Source organism: Sceloporus undulatus, chromosome 2 (genome assembly GCF_019175285.1).
Source record: "Sceloporus undulatus isolate JIND9_A2432 ecotype Alabama chromosome 2, SceUnd_v1.1, whole genome shotgun sequence".
Classification (NCBI taxonomy): domain Eukaryota; kingdom Metazoa; phylum Chordata; class Lepidosauria; order Squamata; family Phrynosomatidae; genus Sceloporus; species Sceloporus undulatus.
This window is the reverse complement of record NC_056523.1, coordinates 198,940,758-198,963,281: the sequence shown is the minus strand read 5'-3', so window position 1 is coordinate 198,963,281 and position 22,524 is coordinate 198,940,758. Positions and strand designations below refer to the sequence as shown.

General features: G+C 38.4%; 1 protein-coding gene across 4 annotated transcripts in view; it reads left to right on the top strand.

Moving 5' to 3' along the window:
- MLLT3 (MLLT3 super elongation complex subunit) overlaps window positions 1-22,524 on the top strand; it is a 150,797-nt gene that overhangs the window by 85,015 nt on the left and 43,258 nt on the right. For 3 of the 4 annotated variants that reach the window (XM_042453412.1, XM_042453410.1, XM_042453413.1), the window contains 4 exons: window positions 4,394-4,476; window positions 9,766-9,909; window positions 15,016-15,135; window positions 21,186-21,788. In XM_042453412.1, the coding sequence (XP_042309346.1) occupies window positions 4,394-4,476; window positions 9,766-9,909; window positions 15,016-15,135; window positions 21,186-21,788 (950 nt within the window). The remainder of the gene's footprint in view (window positions 1-4,393; window positions 4,477-9,765; window positions 9,910-15,015; window positions 15,136-21,185; window positions 21,789-22,524) is intronic. The other variant, XM_042453411.1, reaches the window with a different exon arrangement.

Genomic DNA, 22,524 nt, shown 5'->3' with positions numbered 1-22,524 from the left:
GATTCTATGATTCTATGTATTTTAGCCTTTAGGTCCTAGATTACTTGACCATCGGCTAAGGTCACTGGGGCTTCTGGGAACTGGCATCCATAACATCTTGAGGGTCAAAATCTGAGAACTGCTACTATTTTTCACATTTGGAAGTGAGTGTTGTTTGTTTGCTAAATTTACTAAAATTCAAATAAAAAGAAATGCAACTGAGACAAAACCAGATTAAAACCAAGTCACTACATATGTTGTTGTTTATAAGTAAGCTTTTGTTGTTATATAGCCCAAACTGCACCATATGCACACAAGAAGAAGCAATGAGCAGGCATGGGAAATCAGACTTAGGTACAGATACACTACTTAGGAAATGCTGTGATGTAGACTCATATTGATTGACCCGGACACAAGTTGACTTGGAATTGCCTTGGCAATAAATGATGCACTTACTTGATTGGTGACTTGTATATTTTTAGTGAGTTTTTAGAGTTGCTGGCATTACTCACTTTTGAACAGCAAGCAAGACCTTGAATGGGAAGCTTTTGAAATGCTTTTGAAATCTTTAGAAGGCTCATCCAGTGTGCAGCAGGAAAAGGCTGCCTAGCAGATCTCAAGCCCAACTTCAAGCCCATTGCCAAATATGTTTACTGTTCCCCTTCAAGTAATGTGTTCCACCTCCCTTTTTTCTGTTAAAGTTGGGTCCTAGACTTGAGACTTGACTTGAAACTTGGCGTAAAAGACTTGAATACATCACTGGGGTAAAAAGCCCAGGGGGTAAGGACTGTACATACTCAGTAGAGTAGAGTGCTCAATAGAGTAGAGTAAGGAAAAATAAAGGGTGGTTTGTTTGTTTGTTTGTTTTTAATAGATCACACTTGTGTCTTTTTTTAAGGCTAGCGTTGTATAGTGATGTGAGTGTTGGACTACAGGAGACTAGGGTCTGAATCATCCACTCAGTCATTCATACCCCAAAAAGAAGGCAGTGGCAAGCTTCCTCTGAATAAGTCGTGCCAAGAAAACCCAATTTGTAGTGTTGCCATAAGTGAGGGTTGAAGTGAAGACACATAACAGTAGCTTGGACTTTATATATAGTAGCTGAAAGAGTAACATGATGCTGAAAGTGTAATTTGTGTTTATCTTTGTCAATGTAATAGCTCTTTTACTTCCTTTCTGTATCACTATGGATAGACATCATCACTTACATGGAATAGTTGCATTCACTTGGGGGCTTGATCTGTTCCACGGACAGCTGATTTGTCACTTTGGATGTAATCAGTGTGGTATAAACTGAGGAAAACATTGCAAGTGTAAAACAAGGGGAGGGAAGGATGAATGGCAGTGAATATCATTTTTGGTAGCACACCATACTACAGCCTTTTAGTGCGATCCCACTGAATATTTTCTTTTGACATGTTCAGAGATTTAGCTAGTGGAATCATGTGTTACTGCAAAATGCAAATATTCTAAACTGCTGTGCCGTGTTATCTCAAGTGCATATGAAAGTTTTCTCTTATGAACATGTAGACGCCTGGTACATACAGACAACTGCTGCTGGTATTGAGATTTTTATCTCAGAAGTTCCTTACTCCTAATATTTATGGTACTGAAAAGGTTCTCACATTTTCTTTACCTTCCTTATACTAGCACATGCAATGAAGCTAATTAACAGAAGTTTCTGTGCCCAGAAAAAAGAATAGATGCTCACATTCCACACTATCTGACAGAATTTGCCATTATGAGGAGGAGCAATGACCACTACCTTAACTGGCTTTAAAATGGAATTGAAAATTCATGAAAGATGAAAGACTATCCAACAGCTAGTAGTCCTCCTGGTTTTACGGAATCTCCAAGCTATGATAGTATATTGAATATTACAATATTACAATGCCAAGTTTCACTACATACTTGAATGTGTATTTATAGCACTTCATTTAGAAACTTCTTCAAATTTGCAAGTTGTTTGTAGAACCGATGTGATAAATGAATGTAGTTTTGGTCTATGTGCAACCTAGTGAACTGAACTGTTAGTAGCTGTGGGATAACAACAGAAGCCCTTTGCCTTCTGCTCATGGACTTTCCATAGGCAACTGATGAACCACTGTGAAAAGAACTGTTGTATAGATTTTTCATTGGTCCAGAATTTGGAAACGTGTTTGTCCCCTACCAGTTGCTGGCCATGTTGGCTGGAGGATTTTGGGAGCGTGTTGTGTGCCTTCAAATCATTTCCAACTTATCGAGAGCCCAAGGTAAACCTGTTTTGGCAAGATTTGTTCAGAGGAGGTTTGCCATTACCTTCCCCTGAGGTTAAGAGCATGTGACTTGCCCAAGGTCACCCACTGGGTTTCAAAAAGAAGATTATCACACCGGGGTTAAAACGTTCCCTGATGCGTTCTAACGTACACATGCGGGGGCGCGCATGGAGCGTGATGGGAACCCGATGGGGCCCAGAACGCTATTTTACCGCACAGCGGAACGACGCCGCCGGGCGTTCCCATTGCGTTCCCATTGAGTTCCAGGGGACGCCATTTCTGGGAACTGTTTTAAAGCGTTCCCATAAATGGCATCCCCTGGAACTTGATGGGAATGTGATGGGAACGATCAGTGGCGGCGTTCCTGTGTGCAGTAAACTAGCGTTCTGGGCCCCATCTGGTTCCCATCACACTCCTTCACTCCTCTGCGCGTGCATATTAGAATGCACCGGGGAACGTTTTAACCCCGGTGCGATAATCTTCAGACTCATAGAGTTGGAAGAGACCACAAGGGGCCATCCCAGTTGATCTGGGATTAGTAGTCCTGAAAAAGTAATTTTTCAAAATTCTAGTTTGATTTAGCATAATACCTATGGGATCTGTTCTAATAGATCTGAGCATGAGCGTAGTAAGTTTTGTTTTGTTACAGTGGACTTTAATGCTGTTGTAATATTAAGTTGTTGTTGTTTATTTGTAGATGCATAGACTGCCCCTGAAAAGCTGATTCGCTCTCCTGTTTCCATAATGTTCTTTATTAAATTGCCAGTAGAAAGACAATCTTGGCCAGATCAGGGTCCATTTAGACCACCATCAGTTTTAACTAGAGGTTGGGAAAGTAATTTGTTTAGACTACAACCCTCAGAATTTTCCAGACAGCATGGCCTAGTGGTGCTGGCTTGGGATTCAGGGAATCATTAAAATAAAGCAATTTTCAAAGCTCTTGTTTTAACAATGGTCAACCAGGTGTTTCCTGGAAGCCCACACACAAAACAGAAAGGTAAAAGACTAACCCATTGCATTTGTTCTGAGCTGCTGGGAGCCATTCCACCTTGCCCTTTTGTCACAACTTTGTTTGTGTCATTAAAAAATTTGCCTCTTTCCTGACCAGAGTTGTCAAAGTAAAGTGTCATAAATGTAAATGTGTATGTGAGAGAGGAATCTGAGGAAGTAAACGGAAGTCTACGAAAATTCATGCTGCCAACTTCTCTATTTCAGTTAATCTCAAAGGTGCTACAAGATCTCTCTACATAATGTGTCCTTGTAACATTTGAATCTACGTCTAAGTACATTTTAATCAACTTTCTGTCATAATGCTGTGCTTCAGGTTTCTGTTTTCAAGCTGTGAGGGAATATTGAATATTACAGTATTACAATGCCATGTTTCACCTACATAATTGAGTGTGTATTTATAGCACTTCATTTATAAGCCTCTTCAAATTTGCAAGTTGTTTGTACAACTGATGTGATAAATGAATAAATGAATGCAGCTTTGAGCCAAGAGCAGCTCTGTGAATTGAACTGAGTTTTAAACTACTGCACAGGTGTAAGCAATGTGTTAATTTTATTGACATATATTGCTGAACATAATGTATTATTCATGATGTATACAATATAAATTATATATTATGCATTGTTTTTGCGTGCCTTATTTGAAAAATGCAGGCAATCATTAGAGGACATTTACTCATAAATATATGAAACATTTTTGACCTGTCATTCATTTAGAAAAATGCCCTTAAAAAGGGATTTCTGCTTCAGCATAATGTGGGGAAGGGTAAAGAAACAAGAAAAATATGAGTGTACAGTTTTTCCATTTCATATACTCCTCTCTCTTTTCTTTAGATACGATTATATGTACCATGCTGTGGCTACTAGCCTTCTGAAGCTAGGATTTTTGGGAAAATTTGAATCAGAAAAAAATATATGGAAAAATGTTCACTACTAAACCAAATAAGGGAAAATCCAATTTAGCATGTGCTTGTCTTAATTCAATCAACAAAAACTAAAAACATATGCTGTGTTAACTTTATATGATCTGTAAGAAATAGTTGAATCAGAGTATTTGCTTAATGAAAAAAAGTTCACTAAAGTGTGTCTTGGGTAGTAGTTTGGCTTTTCTTTATGAAGTAATCACCATCTTTCTTTTCTTTCCCTTCCAGTGTGCAAAGATCCACCGTACAAAGTTGAGGAATCTGGGTATGCTGGTTTCATATTGCCGATAGAGGTTTACTTCAAGAACAAGGTGTGTAACTCTGTTCTTTCCATTTCTCCAGACATACTTGCATAGTTATTATATTTTTCTCTTTTTGCAGTAAAATTCAGATGCTGTTATACCTTGATAAGCCATCTTTATTAGAGCTAAGGTTTGTTGTAGAGATGCAGTGAGTTTAACTGAGTTGTTATCAGATAACTGACAGAACTGCATCTGCTAGTAAGGTGGGCTTCCTTTCTACCTTATGTGCACTACCCTGCCCCCAACAAAACTGTCCTGAAGAATTGCTGGTGATGAAGGGCAGAGGTGATGAAGGTTCCCTTGTGCAAAGTGAAATGTTGTCCAATAGCTCAATGCCTTAATTTCCCTATTAGGGTACCCCATCTAGAAACTGGATATTATCACAAATACAGTGGGCCCTTGTTATTCACTGGGGTTGGTTCCAGGACACCACCACCACCCCGGTTACTAAAATGCTCAAGTCCATCATATAAAATGATGTCCCCAAGGTTTTCCTTTTGGATTTGTTTTCAAAAATATTTTCAAGCTGTGGATAGTAGAATCCATAGATGCAGAATCTGTGATTAAGGGTGCACTATCTTTCAATATACTATCTACTAAATGTACTATCTTGCACTCTACTGGAGTGATAAAATACAGAGCGCCCTTCCCTTACGCAGGGATTCATTCCGGACCCCCCCCCCCCGGCATAAAGGAAAAATGCGTATGTTTAAGCCCCATTAGAAGTAATGGGGCTCATGCCCGAGGTGTGCAGCGGGGCACACGCCACAGGCACATGCCCCATTACTTCTTCTGGGACATGAGAGGAGTTTTTCCACCATGGCTTCCAGCATATGCTTGAAGCCGCGTATGGCACGCCCGCCTATAATGCGGGTGCGCTGTACAGTTTAAGAAATATTAAAATGTTCATTTAAAAAGGAAGTAGTTAGTAAGGGGAATCGTCTTGAACACTGTGTTATAACACTTCTCTCTAAATTATGATTTGAGGGGAAAATACCAATTTCATGACAACAGTTAACTAACTCATTTTAAACTACAGGTTTTTTTTATTGTTATAGTTGTCCTATATTAATTTTGAGGGTACTTGATTGTTATTTGACAAGGCAAAATGTCTACTTCTGCAGTGCTTGTATATGCCTAAGCATACAGCCAAGTTAGGGTGTCTGATTCCCATTGTGTCTGGTCTTTACTTGTGTAGGACTTCTCTTAATTTGTTCATTCTCACTTTTAAAATATTTGGAAAATGTAAAGTATGGATGTTGTAATTATCCTGTTAGTTAGGAGATCTACAGTTTGAATCACTATTCAAAATAGAATTAGAATACTTATATGCATTACAATATATAATATATTTGTTGAAATCCCACATTGTGGCTTCTTTTTGTTAATTCAATGAATGGGTGTACTCCAATCAATATAACTAACAGGATTTAAGCCTGTGAGAGCAGGAGGGAAGCTTGTGTATTTTTTTTCTCATACTCCCTCTTGCAATAGGTTGAGTTTCCCTTATGCAGAATTCCAAAATCCAAAATAATCCAAAGTTGTCCATATGTATGAATGAGATAATGACACCTTTGCTTTCCGATGGTTCAGTGTACACAAACTTTGTTTCATGGACACTATTATTAAAAATATTATGCATAAAATTGGCTTGAGGCTATGTGTATAAGGCACATATGAAACATAAATGAATTTCATGTTTACACTTAGAGCCCATCTCCAAGATAATTCATGTATATGCAAATATTCCAAAGTCCAAAAAAAGCTGACATCCATTCTAATCGCAATCACTTTGGATAAGGAAGACTCAACCTGCTAAAATACTTTATCTGGAGGGATAGGGGAGATCACAAGAACACCGTGAAAACCATTGTATTGGGCTCCTGTAAGAGCAGGGAAATTTCTCAATGAGAACAAAGTTCTAAAGGTCTCCCCAACCATATGGAGGTACAGTGAGCTGCAGGAGGAGGGGGAGAAAGAGAAGCTCCATGGTACAAGCTGCCCTTTATTTGTGTGATATTCAATTTCACTTGAATAAGTAATGGCTTTATTTATGAGGCCAGAAACAGAAGATGGTAGATCAAGGGAACAGGTCCAGTAAGACCAGGTGGTATTTAAAGAATATTGGTTGGAAAGTGCTTTGTCAAAAAGTTGCATGTGTTTTATGGAATTTAAGAATGTGGAAAGAAGTATACTGCACTTTGGAAGGCTAGACTGTATGTCACTCTATGCAGTAGCTCCTGGGGAGTGGGAGAGTACTTTTTTGCTTGAATTATACCATCCAGTGAAAATTAAGGAAAGTTATTTGTGAATCAGTTATGTGGTTAAAAATATGTTTTGTGCATTCTCTCTTTATTCACCGTATTATTGTTATGCTTACTATAGCATTCAGTGCAATGGAAATCAAAACCTAATCTCCAGCAGTTGCATGTAGCTAACAAATAATTGACTGTGAAGTTGAAGGCTTTCGTTGCCGGCATCCATGGCCACATAGCCCGAAAACCCCACAAAAAACTAAAAATAATTGACTATTAGCAAATATATCAGAATTGTTTTGTAACACAGAATTGCATTTATACGCATGTAATGCACACCGTTTCTTAATCACTGAGCTTCTACACACTATGTTTGTTCTAGAGAATGGAATCTTGGCTTTTGATAGAATAGGAAGAATTACTTTTTACCAAAGAAATCCAAATCTGTACTGCTTCTATAGAAGCATGAAATTTTGTTCCTTTTCTAGCATCACCTTCAGCTAGCATGTTACTGGCTACCCTGCTATTAGTTAAAAGCTACAGATGCTGCTTGGGTTAGCTGTTCTATCATCAGATGCAACTTCATTTTAAGAGTGAGCAAGACATTTTGTAGACTTACTCCTCTGTTGCTTTGAATCTGTCCTCAGACATTCTGTGTTTCATTTCATGCCTCCTGCTAATAATATTGTCAGTATTTCATTTTACTCTTCCCACTAATAATATTTTTGAGAGTTGATGCAGATGGGAAGAAGATTCAAGTATCATTTATGTTGTTAACACTGAAGCAGACGTCAATTTACACATGGAGATGTGTGCATGCTAATTTCATTTGGAAAATTAGGATTTTAGTAAAATTGCACCTTTCAAACCCTCCATTTCTTGACAGCCCAGGTTGCACAAATCTAGGGTACAGACAGTCAAGAAAAGCTCTGTGCTGTTTCAAAATGTATTTTTCGTACAGCCATCAGTCTGTTCTGCTCTTTTAAGAAATGTTATGTGTTTATAACAGGACAGTAATTTGACCCTGTTTCCTGGTACAGTAGATTGCATCATGATTATGTGAATGTGCTTAGCTTTGTTTGTTTTGTTTTGTTTTTATTTTATTTTTTTGCTAGAGGAATTTAGGAATTTTGCTATAAATTTAATGTTTCTATTAAATGCTTTAACTATCTTTGCTTAAGCACTATGGCAGTGAGCAATAGTAGTGTGTCTTGGGTAGTAGTTTTTGCCATTTGTTTAGAATAGTCTCAGGAGATGGCTGTTGCTGTGTTGTTTTTCAGTGACATAGAAGGAAATATTAGTTGAGGGTTTTATCCAGATATACCCTGAACACACACTAATCAGCACATGCATCTACTTGCTAAGTCTCTTCAGTGTCAGGGGATTGCATGTATTTTAATCAAGCCTGCAATTCTGTTCATGATTCCATTCAATGCAGTTTGAGTTTCTGTGTAAATAGGTTTAGGATTGTTCTGCACACCAATATCAGGCTCTTAGGCTCCTGTCATTAATGCTAGACAGTGGCGTCACTAGATTTGGTGTCACCCGGTGCGATAACTCATGGTGTTAACCTCCCATTGACCTCCTCCCATTTCACATGTTTTTTGCACTAATGTTACTCGTAAATCATAACTCCCATATACCACTGAGTGTAATGTTAATAGTTGTGACATAAACAACTAGCAAAATTAAAATTATACCGTCAAATTACAACATCATACGCACAGCCTAAATGTATTTGCACATACATAGTGAAGATTTGTTAAAATGTGATGTTTTCAAACAAAATTTAAAAAGAATAAAACTTTTCTAAAATAATTTTTTTTAAAAATTAAAAGTTTGAAGTTTGAAATTTTAATTTAAAAAAATTCTAGGGCCTTTTCTTTTTCCTTCTCACTGAGCTTCACCCCACTCCCACCACTCCCACCATCTCTTAAAGCATGTTAAAGGGAAGCAGGAGAATGCCACAGCCTGTTTCTGCCCAAAGCTAAGTGTTTGAGGAGCAATGTTGTCACCCTCACCTGGTGTGGTCCATCCTCTCCTCACCCCCCTAGTGACCCCACTGATGCTAGACCAAGACTTGGATTTCTGTCTCAGCATATTCATGAATTTGTCATATAATCTTGGGCAAGTCTTGCTTTTCCATCTTGGTTTTTGTGTCTTAATCACAGTGCAGTGTTATAGCACTACATTCCACTTTAACTGCCATGGCACCATCCTATGGAATCCAAAGATTTGCAATTTAGGGAAGGGCATTTAGACATCTCAGCCAAAGAGCTCCTGGGTCTCACTAAACTACAAAGCCCAGAATGCCATAGGATATTGCAGTGGCAGTTAATGAAATATAGTGCTATAACAGTGTAGTGTGATAAGGACTTGTTTCTAAAATGGAATCAATGACCTCCTACAATGTAGAGTCCTCTTAGACCGGCAAGTTAACCCGCCTTCTGGGTGGCTTGGGAGCACAACGTTACATGCCACACACTCCCAAGCTGCCTGGAAACCACCCAGCCATCATGAAGCCAGCTTCCAGTTGCAGTGCGGGTGCAAAGCTGGCATTTTGCTGCCCAAAAAAGGAGCAGCTCTTTGCCACTTTTTTTTGGGGGGGGGGGTGGCTTCAAGTTGGATTGAGGTCATGGTGTGCAGTTGCTCCAGCCCCAGTCTGCCTTCGGCTTCAAGCTGCCCCTTCCGCCAGTCTTATTTCAACAGCCCTTAGTTTATAAAACATTTTTTAAAATCTTAAATCGGTCTTCATTCTAAGCGAAGGACTCATAGAGGATAGTAAAATTCTCAATAAGTAATACTAGCACTAGACATGTGCATCAATGTCATTATTAGTTAAGAGGTCTTGGCTGATGCTAATAGATACAGGAAAAATCAATAATATCTAGAATATATAGAGACTGAAATAATTCAAAGCTTAGTTCATCATAGCTGGCACTGTGAAGTATTATTGGAACAATGGAGCTGACAAGTACCAACTTGGCAAAATGTACACATGGTATCATCTTCCCTTGATATGTGACTGTTTCCCAATCCTCAGGAAGAACCGAAAAAGGTCCGGTTTGATTATGACCTGTTCCTGCATCTGGAAGGCCACCCACCTGTAAACCATCTTCGTTGTGAAAAGCTTACTTTCAATAACCCAACGGAAGAGTTCAGAAGAAAGTTGCTGAAAGCAGGAGGAGTAAGTTTTATCTGAATGTTTAAAACAAATAAATATATGATGTCTTTGCTGTGTGATACTGGCACATCTAGGTGTGATCAGGTTTGATTTGCCCTACTACCACCTCCAGAAAAGCATTCCTATTATTGTAAAAGACTTACATTCGTGTGTGGGGTGGTGGTGGTAAAAGTTCTGTAAGCCCCATAATTTAAGTGCATTGTGTATGAGCGGAGTGGGCTTCGTGTGCTCTTAGACCATTCTTACAGCCCCAACAACAACATGCTACAGAGGCTGCCACCCCCACCTCTGGAAACTGGCACTCCTGGAAAATATTTATTCTCTAAAAACAAGAAAGAGTGCCTGTCATTGGTTACTGAAGGATACTTTTTCTGCTAGTATTTTTTAATGGGTAGTGAATTTCGTGTCACTTAGAATCCTGGTTCTCTCTTCACACACAGCTCCCCAATTTTGGTGGGCTGTAAGAGGTCCTGGAATAGACAGAACTGTGCTCCGTGGCCTAATGAAGTTTTCCTGATGGTTTCATACATGCTAATAAATAAAATATAAAATAACATAAAATTTTAAAATAAAGCAGTTGTATCAGAGATGAAGTTGTTGTATCAAATGATGTAGACAGACTGCAGGGAAGGTATCAAACTATAGCTACACGATTCCTTTCTTAATCCTGAGATTCATTTTGAGGACTGAATTGGAACCAGTATAGAACTAACTGTTGTTTTTATTACTTAAGGGGGAAACATTAGCATGGCAGTAATTTTGAAAAAAACATGAGAAGACTTTTTTTAACAAAGGAGGTAGTTTCCCCCTAGTCTTAGATAAGACTGCACTCCTATGAAAAATCAAATTTGCAGTCTAGGGATGCCCCTACAATCCAGCTCTGTCATGAGAAGCCAAATATCCTCCTCGTATCAACTGAAGCTGTCAAGCCTTCCTAGACAGAAACATTTGGCCACAGATATCCTTGCTCTGATTACTGTAATCATTATGTATAGAGCATTACCTTTTGGGGATTACAATTAACATGCTGCCTGGGAAGTAAAGTCCAAAACAGTAACTTTTCCAGGCTCTGGTTATACACAGGTTATTTTTCTGATGACTGTCCATAAACATTTGCTGATTTATTAACTTGGTCTGATTGTGGGAAGCATGTTACACAAATGCTTAAAGAACTGCATTAGTTCCTAGTTAATCTGAAGTGTTGATGGTTACCTTATCAGACCCTGTGTGTCCTAGACACCCAAAGGAACGTCTGTTTCCAAATCATCCTTGCCCATAATATGGGGACATCAATTGGAGATTCTTGTCCAACTTTGCCTTCTGATTTGGGGAATAGGGGAAGGAACATTTTTAGGACTAGTGCTCCATTTGTAGAATTCTCTCCCCAGGGAGACCCACATAATTTCCTTGTAAACTTTTGGATGCAAGTCACTTTCTGTGTTTTTGTTACAGCTGGCTTGCTATCATGGGCCTTAATTGATCTTATGGGTTGTTATTTTTCTTCTTCTTCTTCTCTTTTAACTTTTTTTTTTTGGTAAACGATCCTAAGAACCATTCAGCTGTGTGAAATAAAAAAAAAGAAGTTATTCGGCAAACCAGTGTTTGGTACTACAAAGAAAGTGAACTGTGTGGTTTAAATACAGTGGCATTCCTTTTTCTAAACTGTGTTCAGTCTTCCTGTCTATGTTTAGTCCTTCAATCATCTTTATATGAGCATTCAAGCATAACAGACAAAAGACCAATATTTACTGGGAGAAAAAAGCTTTATACTTGTTAACAACGGCCTTAAGAATGTTTCTGATGCAAAACGGATAAGAACTCTCCCCATCAAGGTAGTAGTATCAGAGAAGTTGTACATGGTTAATATTTTCCCTAGAGTATCTCTGTCCTGCACCAGTGAAAAGGTAATTACAGAGCTGCTGCTACCAGTTTGCTTAAGGTCAAATTGCTTTTTCCTGTCCCTGATCTTTGCTTGTCAGATGTGTAGCTAGATACCTGATACATAACTAAGGCCATTTTCTCAAGTGACACTTAAAGCATACCCTTTGTTTTCTGTGTTTCTTTCATTAGTAATTGATTTTTACTTTTCTGGGCTACTTCTCTGGCTGCAAAAAAACATAACAAAAGAGAAATAGCAGCTGCTACTATTATTGCCATCACTATACATGGATGTTTTCATAGCTCTATAAGTGAAAGAAAAAAGATAGAGACAAAGGCATGCTCCTGTGTCACAGGACCTTTGAATCGTTGTTGTTTTTTACTTCAGGTGGATGAATACAAAAATACCTGCACTGTCTTCCCTGCATTAATAATCACAGATACGTAGTCAGTCTTCCTTGCCACATCAGCACCCAACTCCACTTCTTTAGTTTGTTGTTTATACTGTAGTTGCAAAAGAGGCTTAAGAAACTGACTCTGCTCAATAAAGTCAATATTAGGGATGCCTTCTGTCTCAGACTCAAGACCAAAAACATTTTAATGCTTGTTAACTTTATTCAGTATTTATAACCAATACATGTTCCATCTTGTGGTTTTCCCAAGAAACAAAGGCTTTGAAAGACTTCTTCACACTTTATTGCTTGCTGTGGTTGTGGCAAGATATAGGATTTCCTGCCCCCAGTAGAGTACGCTTTGTTTGTGCTTTGATAGATAGGTAGGTAGGTAGATAGATAGATAGATAGATAGATAGATAGATAGATAGAGAGGAAGTTCTCTACAGCAAAAGTAACCATGTAAACTAATGTTCAGCTTTTAAAATTAATAATTAGTGTATTTAATTTAAACAAAGTGCAAAATTTAAACAAATTTGGATATTAAAAACCTATTTGCTTCTGTCTAACATTGTAGACATAATAGAAGTACTATCTGGAATGTCAGTTTCATGTATAGATTGAGCTCATATATATATTAACTAGGCTTGGCCTAATCCCAACAGTGCTAGGTGTTAAATACCCTTCTAGGAATGGTTCAGGTGCTGAAACTTTCCTGGTCAGCATAACAGTAAGGTCAAGCAAGTAATCTGCTCTTTGTTGAAAAGACTGTTCTGCATGTTAGTGGGCTGAGTGGCCCACTAACTGGAATCAAAGAGAAAGCTCTTGATTTGAGGCTAGAATCACAACTTGTCATCAGTCCCAAAGTCTATGGGTTAATAGTCACTAGTACTATAGCAGCTGTCTGTATATCAAACACTGGATTTTGTGCAGCACTGAGGAGACCTTAGAAGAGAGGGAGCAGGCAAGCACTCAGATTAGCCAAATTGGGGATGGACAGGCTTCTGAGCTCACAGTCAGTCACAATCACTGGGAACTGCCTCCCCTTTCTTGTCCATGCCATGGAAAGAGAACAAGGGGGAAGACTGAAAAAGTGAAGTGGTAGTGCCCACTGTCATTGTCCTTGCATGCCAAAATAAAAAGTCTTCACCACCACCGTTTCCCCCCATTCCCTTTCCATAGGAGAAAGAGTACAGGGAAAGTAGTGTTTTGAATAAGAGTGAGGATGCCAGCACTGAACAACAGCTGTAATGGTAGCTCTTAAAAGTTCAGGTTCTTTTTGGATGGTTGTGGTAGTGGGGCAGGGTGTGTGTGGGGGCCCATTGCATACCCACATCAATCTCATACTTCTATGGCTGTGATTACTTTCATGCAGGCTGCAAGGTTGTGCCTGGGCATGTTCAAGATGCCCTCAGGGAAACCTTACCCTGGGAATGGATGCTGCTGTTTCTTCCCCAGTTGCATAAAAATAACGAGACCATGCATAGATGCCCCACACACAGCCAAATTGGTGGCTGGGGGTGTGGAGCTCCACTGGGGAGACCCCATCTGCTGTGAATTACTTTCATCTGGGAAAAAGCAGGGAAGAAAAGTCGCCTCCACACACACACACCCTACACAACTACTGTAGATGGAATGATAGGTGAACTTCTGTTCCACCTGTCTGCTAACTGAATCTCAGCCATAGTTGCTTTTTAAGCCCTGATGAATCCTATTCAGTGTTTGTAGTAGGAGCTGTGAAATCAAGTGAACTGTAGCTCTTTCTTTCTTCTGAGAACCATGATATCTTGTACCAAACATTATGGCAGGGATGGGCAACTTTTGATTCACCAGATGTTTTGGCCTGCAGCTCCCTACAGTCCCATTCCACTTCGGCCAGCTTTTTGAAGGTTGCTCTGTATAGAGCATGCTAGCTTAATCCTAAGGAGTCCTATGGTCAGGTCAGACATCTCAAGGGACAAGAGCATTGGTCTCAATAGCAAACACTCTCCTGCACACCACTAAAACCTGAGCCATCCAGGAATGCATCCAGATTGTGAGTCTGTGTTTTCTGCTGTTACCCCAACACAGGTTTAATGCTTCTTCCTTGATGCAAAGCATTCCTGCCACTATAGCAGTCATGGCAGGTGTACCTGAGAGGTGGGTAGAGGTTTTAACATCAGGCGCCCCTAGCATTTATCTTGATTGCCTCACTGTGTATTGTAAACTATGTTAAAGGAAATCGGGTAAGGGAAGATGCCTCAGGATATAGCTTGCCTTCAACTGCCAGATAATAAATGACTCCATGGTAGGATTCACTGCAGTTGCTTGAAACAAAAGGACACTTGCGGGTGGGGAAATTAAGATTTCAGGCTCCTACCTAGCATCCCATCTCTGCTGGGAAGTATAGAAAAGCATCATGTCATTTTATACTATTATTGATTAGTTTTAAATGGGAGCTTCCTGGGGTACAAGGCTAAGAAGGATAGTCAAAAAACAAAAAATTGTCTTGGTCCTGCACTGCTCACTGTGAGGTATGAGGAAATCAAGCTAAAACAAATTAATAACCTTTATGTTATTTTCCTCAAATTATCCCCACCCCTTCCCCTCACATCCCTAAGATGTTTCTGGGTGTCTAACAGCATTGTTTTGTTAGTGCTTCAGTTTGTCCTTTCAGTTTACTGTGAAGGCAAAATGATGGCAATAAAACTAATGTTGTCAGTTGCACACAGCCAGCAGAAGAAACTGGAGTTGCCCATTTATTCATGGTATTTAAGTGTCCACTTCCCAAGAGCCCTTGCTTTATAGCCTTAGCTATTTTATAAATGTTACTAATATTTTAAATTCCCTTTTGCCATAGATCATGGTAATGTCAGATGGATCATCAGCTGCTTCAGGGCAAAGTCTTCACCTCCCCAATCTTTCCAGTAATTCCTTGTCTTTTTCTGAAGTGAAGAAGAAATCATCTCATGGGCCAAAGGTGAGACATGCCCTGGTATTAGATATGGGGGTGTGCCTTCAGTGACAGTTCTGAATGTTGCATGGTCAATGAGCCAAGAAGTAACAAGTTCAAAGCAATACCTAAATCAGTGGAGTAACCATCATTTAAAGATAGATTTATGACCCATGAAAGTTAGGGTTTCTTTCCACTTGTTTGTTTTTTTAAAAATGTGTGGTTTATAACTACTTCTATGCAGTGTCTAGCAGATATAAAATGTTAATGTCTCTGATATAATTGTATCTACCACATAGCTTTACACTTTACGTGATTATGGTTTATGTTCTTTCATCTGCAAAGCTGTGATAATGGAATGTGACTCCCCTGCTGAAGGAGTTGCCTGAGCCTCCAGTTTGTTCCTGGGTATAATTCAAAGCGTTGGTGATGACTTTTAATTCTCTGAGTGGTTTATGACTAATTAAGGACTGTTTTCTTATGTACAGATCTGCCTACCTATTGAGATCATTTTCAGAGCTCCCCCCCCCCCCAATTTCCAAATAATCCCTGAACTATGTCCAGGGAATAGGTCTTTTTGGGAATAGGTCTTTTTGGTGAATGGACTTGGGCTCTTGAATTTCCATCTAAGGAGTCTCTTCTTACATCTTGTAACAGACCTTATAGAAGCTGATGGAGATCTTCCTCTTAAAAAGGAACCCTTCAATGTGTTTTTATTTGCTCTGTACTGCTTTTACGTTTTATGTTACATTGGAAAGTATTTTAATTGTAAAGGTATTAACATCAGAAATTAGGGATATAGCCATTTAAATAAATGTTACTGTTTCTTAGTCAACCACAAATTCCCAAGTAAATCCTTTTGGTTTGAGAGAAATAAGATAAAATGGTGAGGTCGCTCTTTCCTAGTTGTCCTAGTTATATTCTGGGAAACCTCCTGTTACACCACTTATTTATAACTATACACAATTTTATGAGCCTCTCTGTATGATGTACTACAGGTATTTACTACGTGGAGGATTTGCATAGTAAGATAGTTCAGGTAGTGGGATAAATTTAGAGCTACAGTACTTTCCTGTCATTTTTAAATCCATGTGAAATGTGGATAGATAGCAGTAATTTTGCATATTTATTTGTTTAAAACAACAGTCATATTACTTTTCAACTCTTAACAGGGAGCTTCAGATGCATTTTATGTATCAGCATTAACAATTCAACAATAACAAAATTAAAAACAAGTTAAAATCTTTAGAACCAGTAAAAGCCAGGCTGAATAAAAATGTGTCTTCTGCCTGCCTAATTGCAGTCAGTGATTGAACTAGGCTTGTCTTCCTTGATGGAATTCCATAATCAGGATGGTCCCACAGAAGAGACCTTGCCTTGTGAGTCTACCAGTCAAACATCTTTGAAGGTAGAATATACAACAAAGCCTCTGAAAATGATCTCAACCTAGGAGAAGTTTTAAATGTTGACTCAAGCAAGTGGCAGAGTGTGTGTTTGCAGTACATATTTCTTATGGGCATCTGTGTTTCATAATGCTAGCTAGTTGTGTTTTTGTGTGCATCTGAATATGCATTTTGTAATTTTGTTGTATATCGTATTTTAAACTTTATAGATTCAGTCTAGAACTGAAATGAACTGAAATACAATGCAGCAAAATAGAATATATGGCAAAACATAGTTTTCTGTAACCACTTGTTAGTGGTTATTGTTTTGCCTTAGTTAACTTTTTGATGTTAATTGCATTTAAAGTTTATAAAAAAAACACCTTTATAACAATATAGATTCACCTGTTTTATAAATTCCTAAGGAGTTAGCTAATTTTTATATGGCAAAGTCAGCGTAATGTGAAATGGAACATTTGAAATAATTCTTGGATCTCACACAATTATGATGCATTGTGCTCATTATCCATATCTAGCATACATGAAAATGGACCCTTTACACGTGTTGGGAATCCAGTCTTATCCCATTCTGTATATTTTCTTGATGATCATATAGAATTGGCTACAAGTGGAAGGGGAAATGGCAAATCATCCCCATTTGTGTACAGTGGTTTCCTTGGATCTTGGGCAATATCTTGTGCTTCTGTTGTAACTTGGTGACAACTCTGTTCCCCACTGTTGGTTCTTCATGCATGGTTCACTGAGGAAGACAAACCAAGAGTCAGTTCCACATTACATTACATCCTATACACTTATCCTGCTTATTGGGAAAATTTCTATGGTTTTACCTAAATGGTAGTTGCTTTCTACAGCAGATAATCTGCTCAATTTGCTCAAAAACAATTTCATGAAATGAAGCTAGATTGCCTTTCAAGCCTTTTAATTTCACCCATATTTACATATGGGTGATATGCTATCCTCAGCAGTGCTTCTCAGCTGTCTGATATGTGGTGCCAGCAATTATTGTTTTCCAGTGAGACAGATATTGGCACTAAATTTGTGGCCATTGGGTACAATTATTTCTTTCTCTCCTATAAACTTGCCAGGGAGTGGCAGCCAATGGCTCAGGGATTGGCACCAGTCCAGGGACCGCCACTTTGAGTAGCACTGAACTACAGAATTAATGCCAATAATTTAGCCATGAGTTGCAAGATTTGCATTCTTTTCCAGTGGTTTCAAATATACTTGGTTGACACTAATTTATGCTGGGTTTATCTTTAATAATTTGGAAGATGGTGAGAAAAAAACTATGCTTATGATTTGGGGAGAATTGACAGGTTTTTAAATAATTAAAATGAAAAGATCCCCTTTAAGAAAAATGCAGTGTTCCCATTGGCTTTTTGTCTGTCATAGCCTTTAATAGCATTGTCTTTTGCCTGTATACCACACTTTCTGTATTCCTTCCTTCTACTCATATACTGTAGAGTGAAACATCTTGTACTGGCCAGAGGGGTTGGAATGGGAGATGAGACCCTCATCACCTCATTACATGGTGCTTACATGGGCACAGCTATGAGGTAAAGATGGTCTGCATATGGCTCTCATGTTGTCCTTTTCCTAAACTTAACACTTGTTGAGCTTACGCGTCTCATATTGTAACTTTTTAAAAAATCAGAATAGTGCACCATTATGTGAAACTGAATTGTGCATTTATACAGTTTATCCTTTTCTGATTTTGTCCAGCAAAATGGTGAAACTACTTGAGACCAGACTTTTTTTCTTACTGTAATTTAAATAGGCTTTCTGAATCCATTCACAAGATTTTGAGGATGATGATGATGCCTTAGGTACTGTACCAAAAGAAAGACCAGAAGTATATATTTTTTTAAAAAAAAAAATTAAGGAAATCATATATTTATAATCACTAGTAGTAATTTGAGAAGTAATTCGTTAAATTTTATATATTAAACTCCCATTGATGTTTTCTAGCAATGCAGCTTCAAATGTTTTGGTGTAAATTTGGGTAATTAAACAATATGAGGTACAGTACTTAAGAAGCCAATAGAATTACTATACTTCTCAAGATCTGCTCCCTCCCCCAATTTTTATTATTGTTTTCATTTAAATCAAATTGCCCTGTGGAACTGGTCAGCCAAACACAAATGCCACATTTATAACATGAGCTCACAATGACAAGTCAACAAGGAAAAGATTGAACAGAATGCTGTTTGTTTTATAATGTCAGCCTGAGGCAGGGACCTTTTTCATGCTCAGCTAGGGATAGGTTCCAACATAAAGTTATTAATTCCAGGTAAGCATGGTTAAGAGAGCCAGTGCAGTATAGTGATTTTAATGTTAGGCTACAACTCTGGAGACCTGGTTTCAAATGCCTACCCAACCATAGAAACCCACTGGGTGACTTGAGTAAGTCATATGTACTACGCCTCAAAGGAGGGCAAAGGCAAACCCACTCTGAACAAATCTTGCCAAGAAAACCCCATGATAGCTTCACCGTAGGGTTGTCATAAGTCAGAAATGACTTGAAGGTACACAACAGAAGTGTGGTTAATGTTTTAATGTGTGCTAGCATGTTACTAGATGCAGCAAATGATTGGCTTTTCCTGGATTGCCCTCCCTTTTCCTTCTGTATGAATGCTCATGAATGTTGGGATTTGTTTTCTCATTTTTTAAAAAATTAAATTTTGTTAGAATTAAAATTTTGTTAGAATAGGTGGCTCATTGGTTAAATGCCTGTACTGCAGCCAATTTACTCGAAACCAACAATGGTTGCGAGTTCAAGACCAGCAAAAGGGCCCAAGCTCGACTCAGGCTTGCATCCTTCCGAGGAGGTCGCTAAAATGAGTACCCAGACTGTTGGGGGCAAATTAGCTTACTTGCTAATTAGCTTACTTGCTGTTCACCGCTATGATCTTTGGAATAGTGGTATATAAATAGAACAAATTATTAATTAATTATTAGAATTAATGCAGTGTGGCCCCTGCAAGATAAACTATCAGATAGTGCTTGAATATTGACTGCTACATTGAGTAGAACTATTGAACTGATCCCTCTAGCTCAGTGTTGTTTACTATGATGGGCGGAAGCTTTTTAGGGTCTCCAGCAAAGGTATTTCCTAACCATACTTCTTGAAATCCTTTAACCAGGGAGCTGGGCCATCTCTGAAGTTCGTTAAGGTTCATTCTTGTGATGCTGACACCATAATTTAGTATTGTGTCTGAATGTCTGAATGCAGCTAGTATGAGATACTACTTTAAAGTGATATTCTAGGAAGGGCAGCCTGTACATCACTGTGTTACTAGTTTCTAAGTGATTTCAATGCAATTCCATAAAATAATAATTTTTTTAGGTATCACTACTGAAGATGCTAATTTCAATCATAAAAGAAATCCATGGATATATGCATGTCTGAGTAGTGACTGAGGTTGCTGAAAATGTGGAGAATTTTATTTCCAGTAAACCTCTGTGTCTTGGAAAAGTGCCTCAGACAAGTTGTATTGGTTTCTGGGAGTCATTGCTGTGCATCTTGAAAAAGAGCCTTTGTAGTAGGTTTATGGTTCTGTCTCCTTTGCATATAGCTGGGACTGTTTTTCAAACATCCAAAATAATGTAGTTTTGTAGGCCTCCTCTATGCAAGCTGTGTACTTCTCTTTTATACAGCAATGAAATCAGAATCATACTTAACTATTCCAGGTACTTAAGTAACATCCTTTCAGTAATCCCATGTTCTTGGTATACTTTTATTTTGGTTTTGTGTCATTTCTAAATACTTCTTTTAAGTCAATGCAATGGACGACCTTATGCAATTGTTGTTGTTGTATGCCTTCAAGTTGTTTCTGACACTAAGGCAAACCTATTGTGGAGTTTTCTTGGCAAGATTTGATCAGAGGTGGTTTGCCTTTGCCCTACCTTTCTCTAAGGCTGAGAGAAAGTGCCTTCCCCAAGGTCACTCAGTGAGTTTCTATGGTTCGGTGGGGATTCGAACCCTGGTTTCCAGAGTCATAATCCAACACTCAGACAGACTGAAACCACTACACTGCTCAGGTTTTCCCATACAATGATATGTATGTATAAAAGTGATGGAAATGGTAAGACGTCCTCTCAAAATGTTAACCATTTCTTTCTATCTAGGGACTGCTGACCTTGAGATGCTCTGTTATTCATTGCTTTGCAGACAGCTTATCATCTAAAAATCTCTATTAAGAACACATTGATGAATTGTATTCTTTGTAATCTCACTAGGGAAAAAATGCTTTTTGTGACCTCTTCACAAATACATGTATAGCTTTATTATGTTTTCACTGTATTTTTAGGGTACAGCCACACTGCACAATTAAAGCAGTTTGACACCACTTTAACTGCCATGACTCTATCCTATGAAATCCTGGGATTTGCAGTTTGGTGAAGTATTCATTCTGTTCTGTCAGAGACTCTCATTTTTCACTAAACTTCAAATCCTGGGATTCCAAATGATAGAGTCATAGCAGTTGGTGTCAAACTGCTTCATTTCTGCAGTGGACTTCACCCGTTAGTCTTTACTCTCTGGGTTGTTCTTTAATCCAAGTAATGTGGGTTTTTACAAAATTTGGCAAATGTAAAGAGAGGTTGCAAAGTCTTATGTCTGTACCTCAAACATAAAAGACTAGACTGTTAACTTTGTGATTTCCATTGTTGCAGGACCCAAGTAAAAGTGTAAGCACTAGCAGCAGCAGTAGTAACAGTTTTTCAAAACCCCATAAATTAACAAAGGAGCACAAGGAGAAACCACCTAAAGACTCTAAAGAACATAAAAGTGCCTTCAAAGAACCTTCCAGGGAACATATCAAATCTTCCAAAGAATCCTCTAAGAAACCCAAAGAAAACAAACCACTGAAGGATGAAAAAATTGTTCCTAAGATGGCCTTCAAGGAACCCAAACCTATGTCAAAGGAGCCAAAATCTGAAAATAACATACTTAGCATAACAGGTGGACAGCAACAAGACAAGAAGGCCCCTACAAAAAGGCCTCCTGGTATGGATTCTGAGGATCTTGCAGCCAAAAAGAAGAAGAAAAGTGGCTCAGAAGCTTTATTTAAAAGTTTTTCTAATGCTCCCCCACTGATACTTACTTGTTCCACTGCTGACAAAAGACAGACAAAGGATAAATCTCACTTTAAAATTGGGAGAGTCAAAATGGAAAGTGAGACACTGGAGAAGAAGAAAAATATGTTACCACCTTTTGATGATATTGTGGACCCTAATGATTCCGACATAGAAGAGAACATGTCCTCGAAATCTGACGTAAGGCTTTGTATTTCTTTCTTGGGAGGAGGGCACTCCTCTAAGATTTGTTGTGTTTATTGTTGTCCTGTTTGGACTGTATTAGTATCAAAATGGGTTCTGTGTGTAATGCAGAATCCTGGAAATTGGCTGTAACTGCTTTGATTTTTTTTGGTTTGTTTATTAGTAATTGTAGGATGTATCTACACTGTAGAAATAATGCAGCTTGAAAACACTTTAAGTGCTATATTCAGTCCTGGGATTTGTAGTTTTACAAGGTCTTCCCTGGCAAAGAGTGCAGGTGCCTCACAAAACTACAAATACCAGGATTATGTAGGATGGCACCATGACAGTTAAAGTGGTATCAAACTGCATTATTTCTACAGTGGAGATGCACCCAAAAAGTAATGTGAAGTAAAATAAATTTTCCAGTAGGATAGCCTCCAAATGCCAGGAAACAAGTTTTATACCTTTTGTGTGTGTGTATGGAAACTAACTTCTTAGAGTCTGGAGTATTTGATGACTGTAAAACAAGTCTGTAGAATGAATAATATATTAAAACTTTGAACAGGAGAAGTCTGTGTAAATTCTGTGTGTGATAGAAATGGTTTGTCCTTAGTCAAAATGCCTAATTGCTTGCATACTTCTGCTTGTTGTCCCTAAATCCTAGGTTCACTTCATGGTAGAGTCATCTAAGTATGTTCATTGCTTGATGTTTCAGCTTGGCAACTTGCTGAATGTGTCTCCATTGAACAAT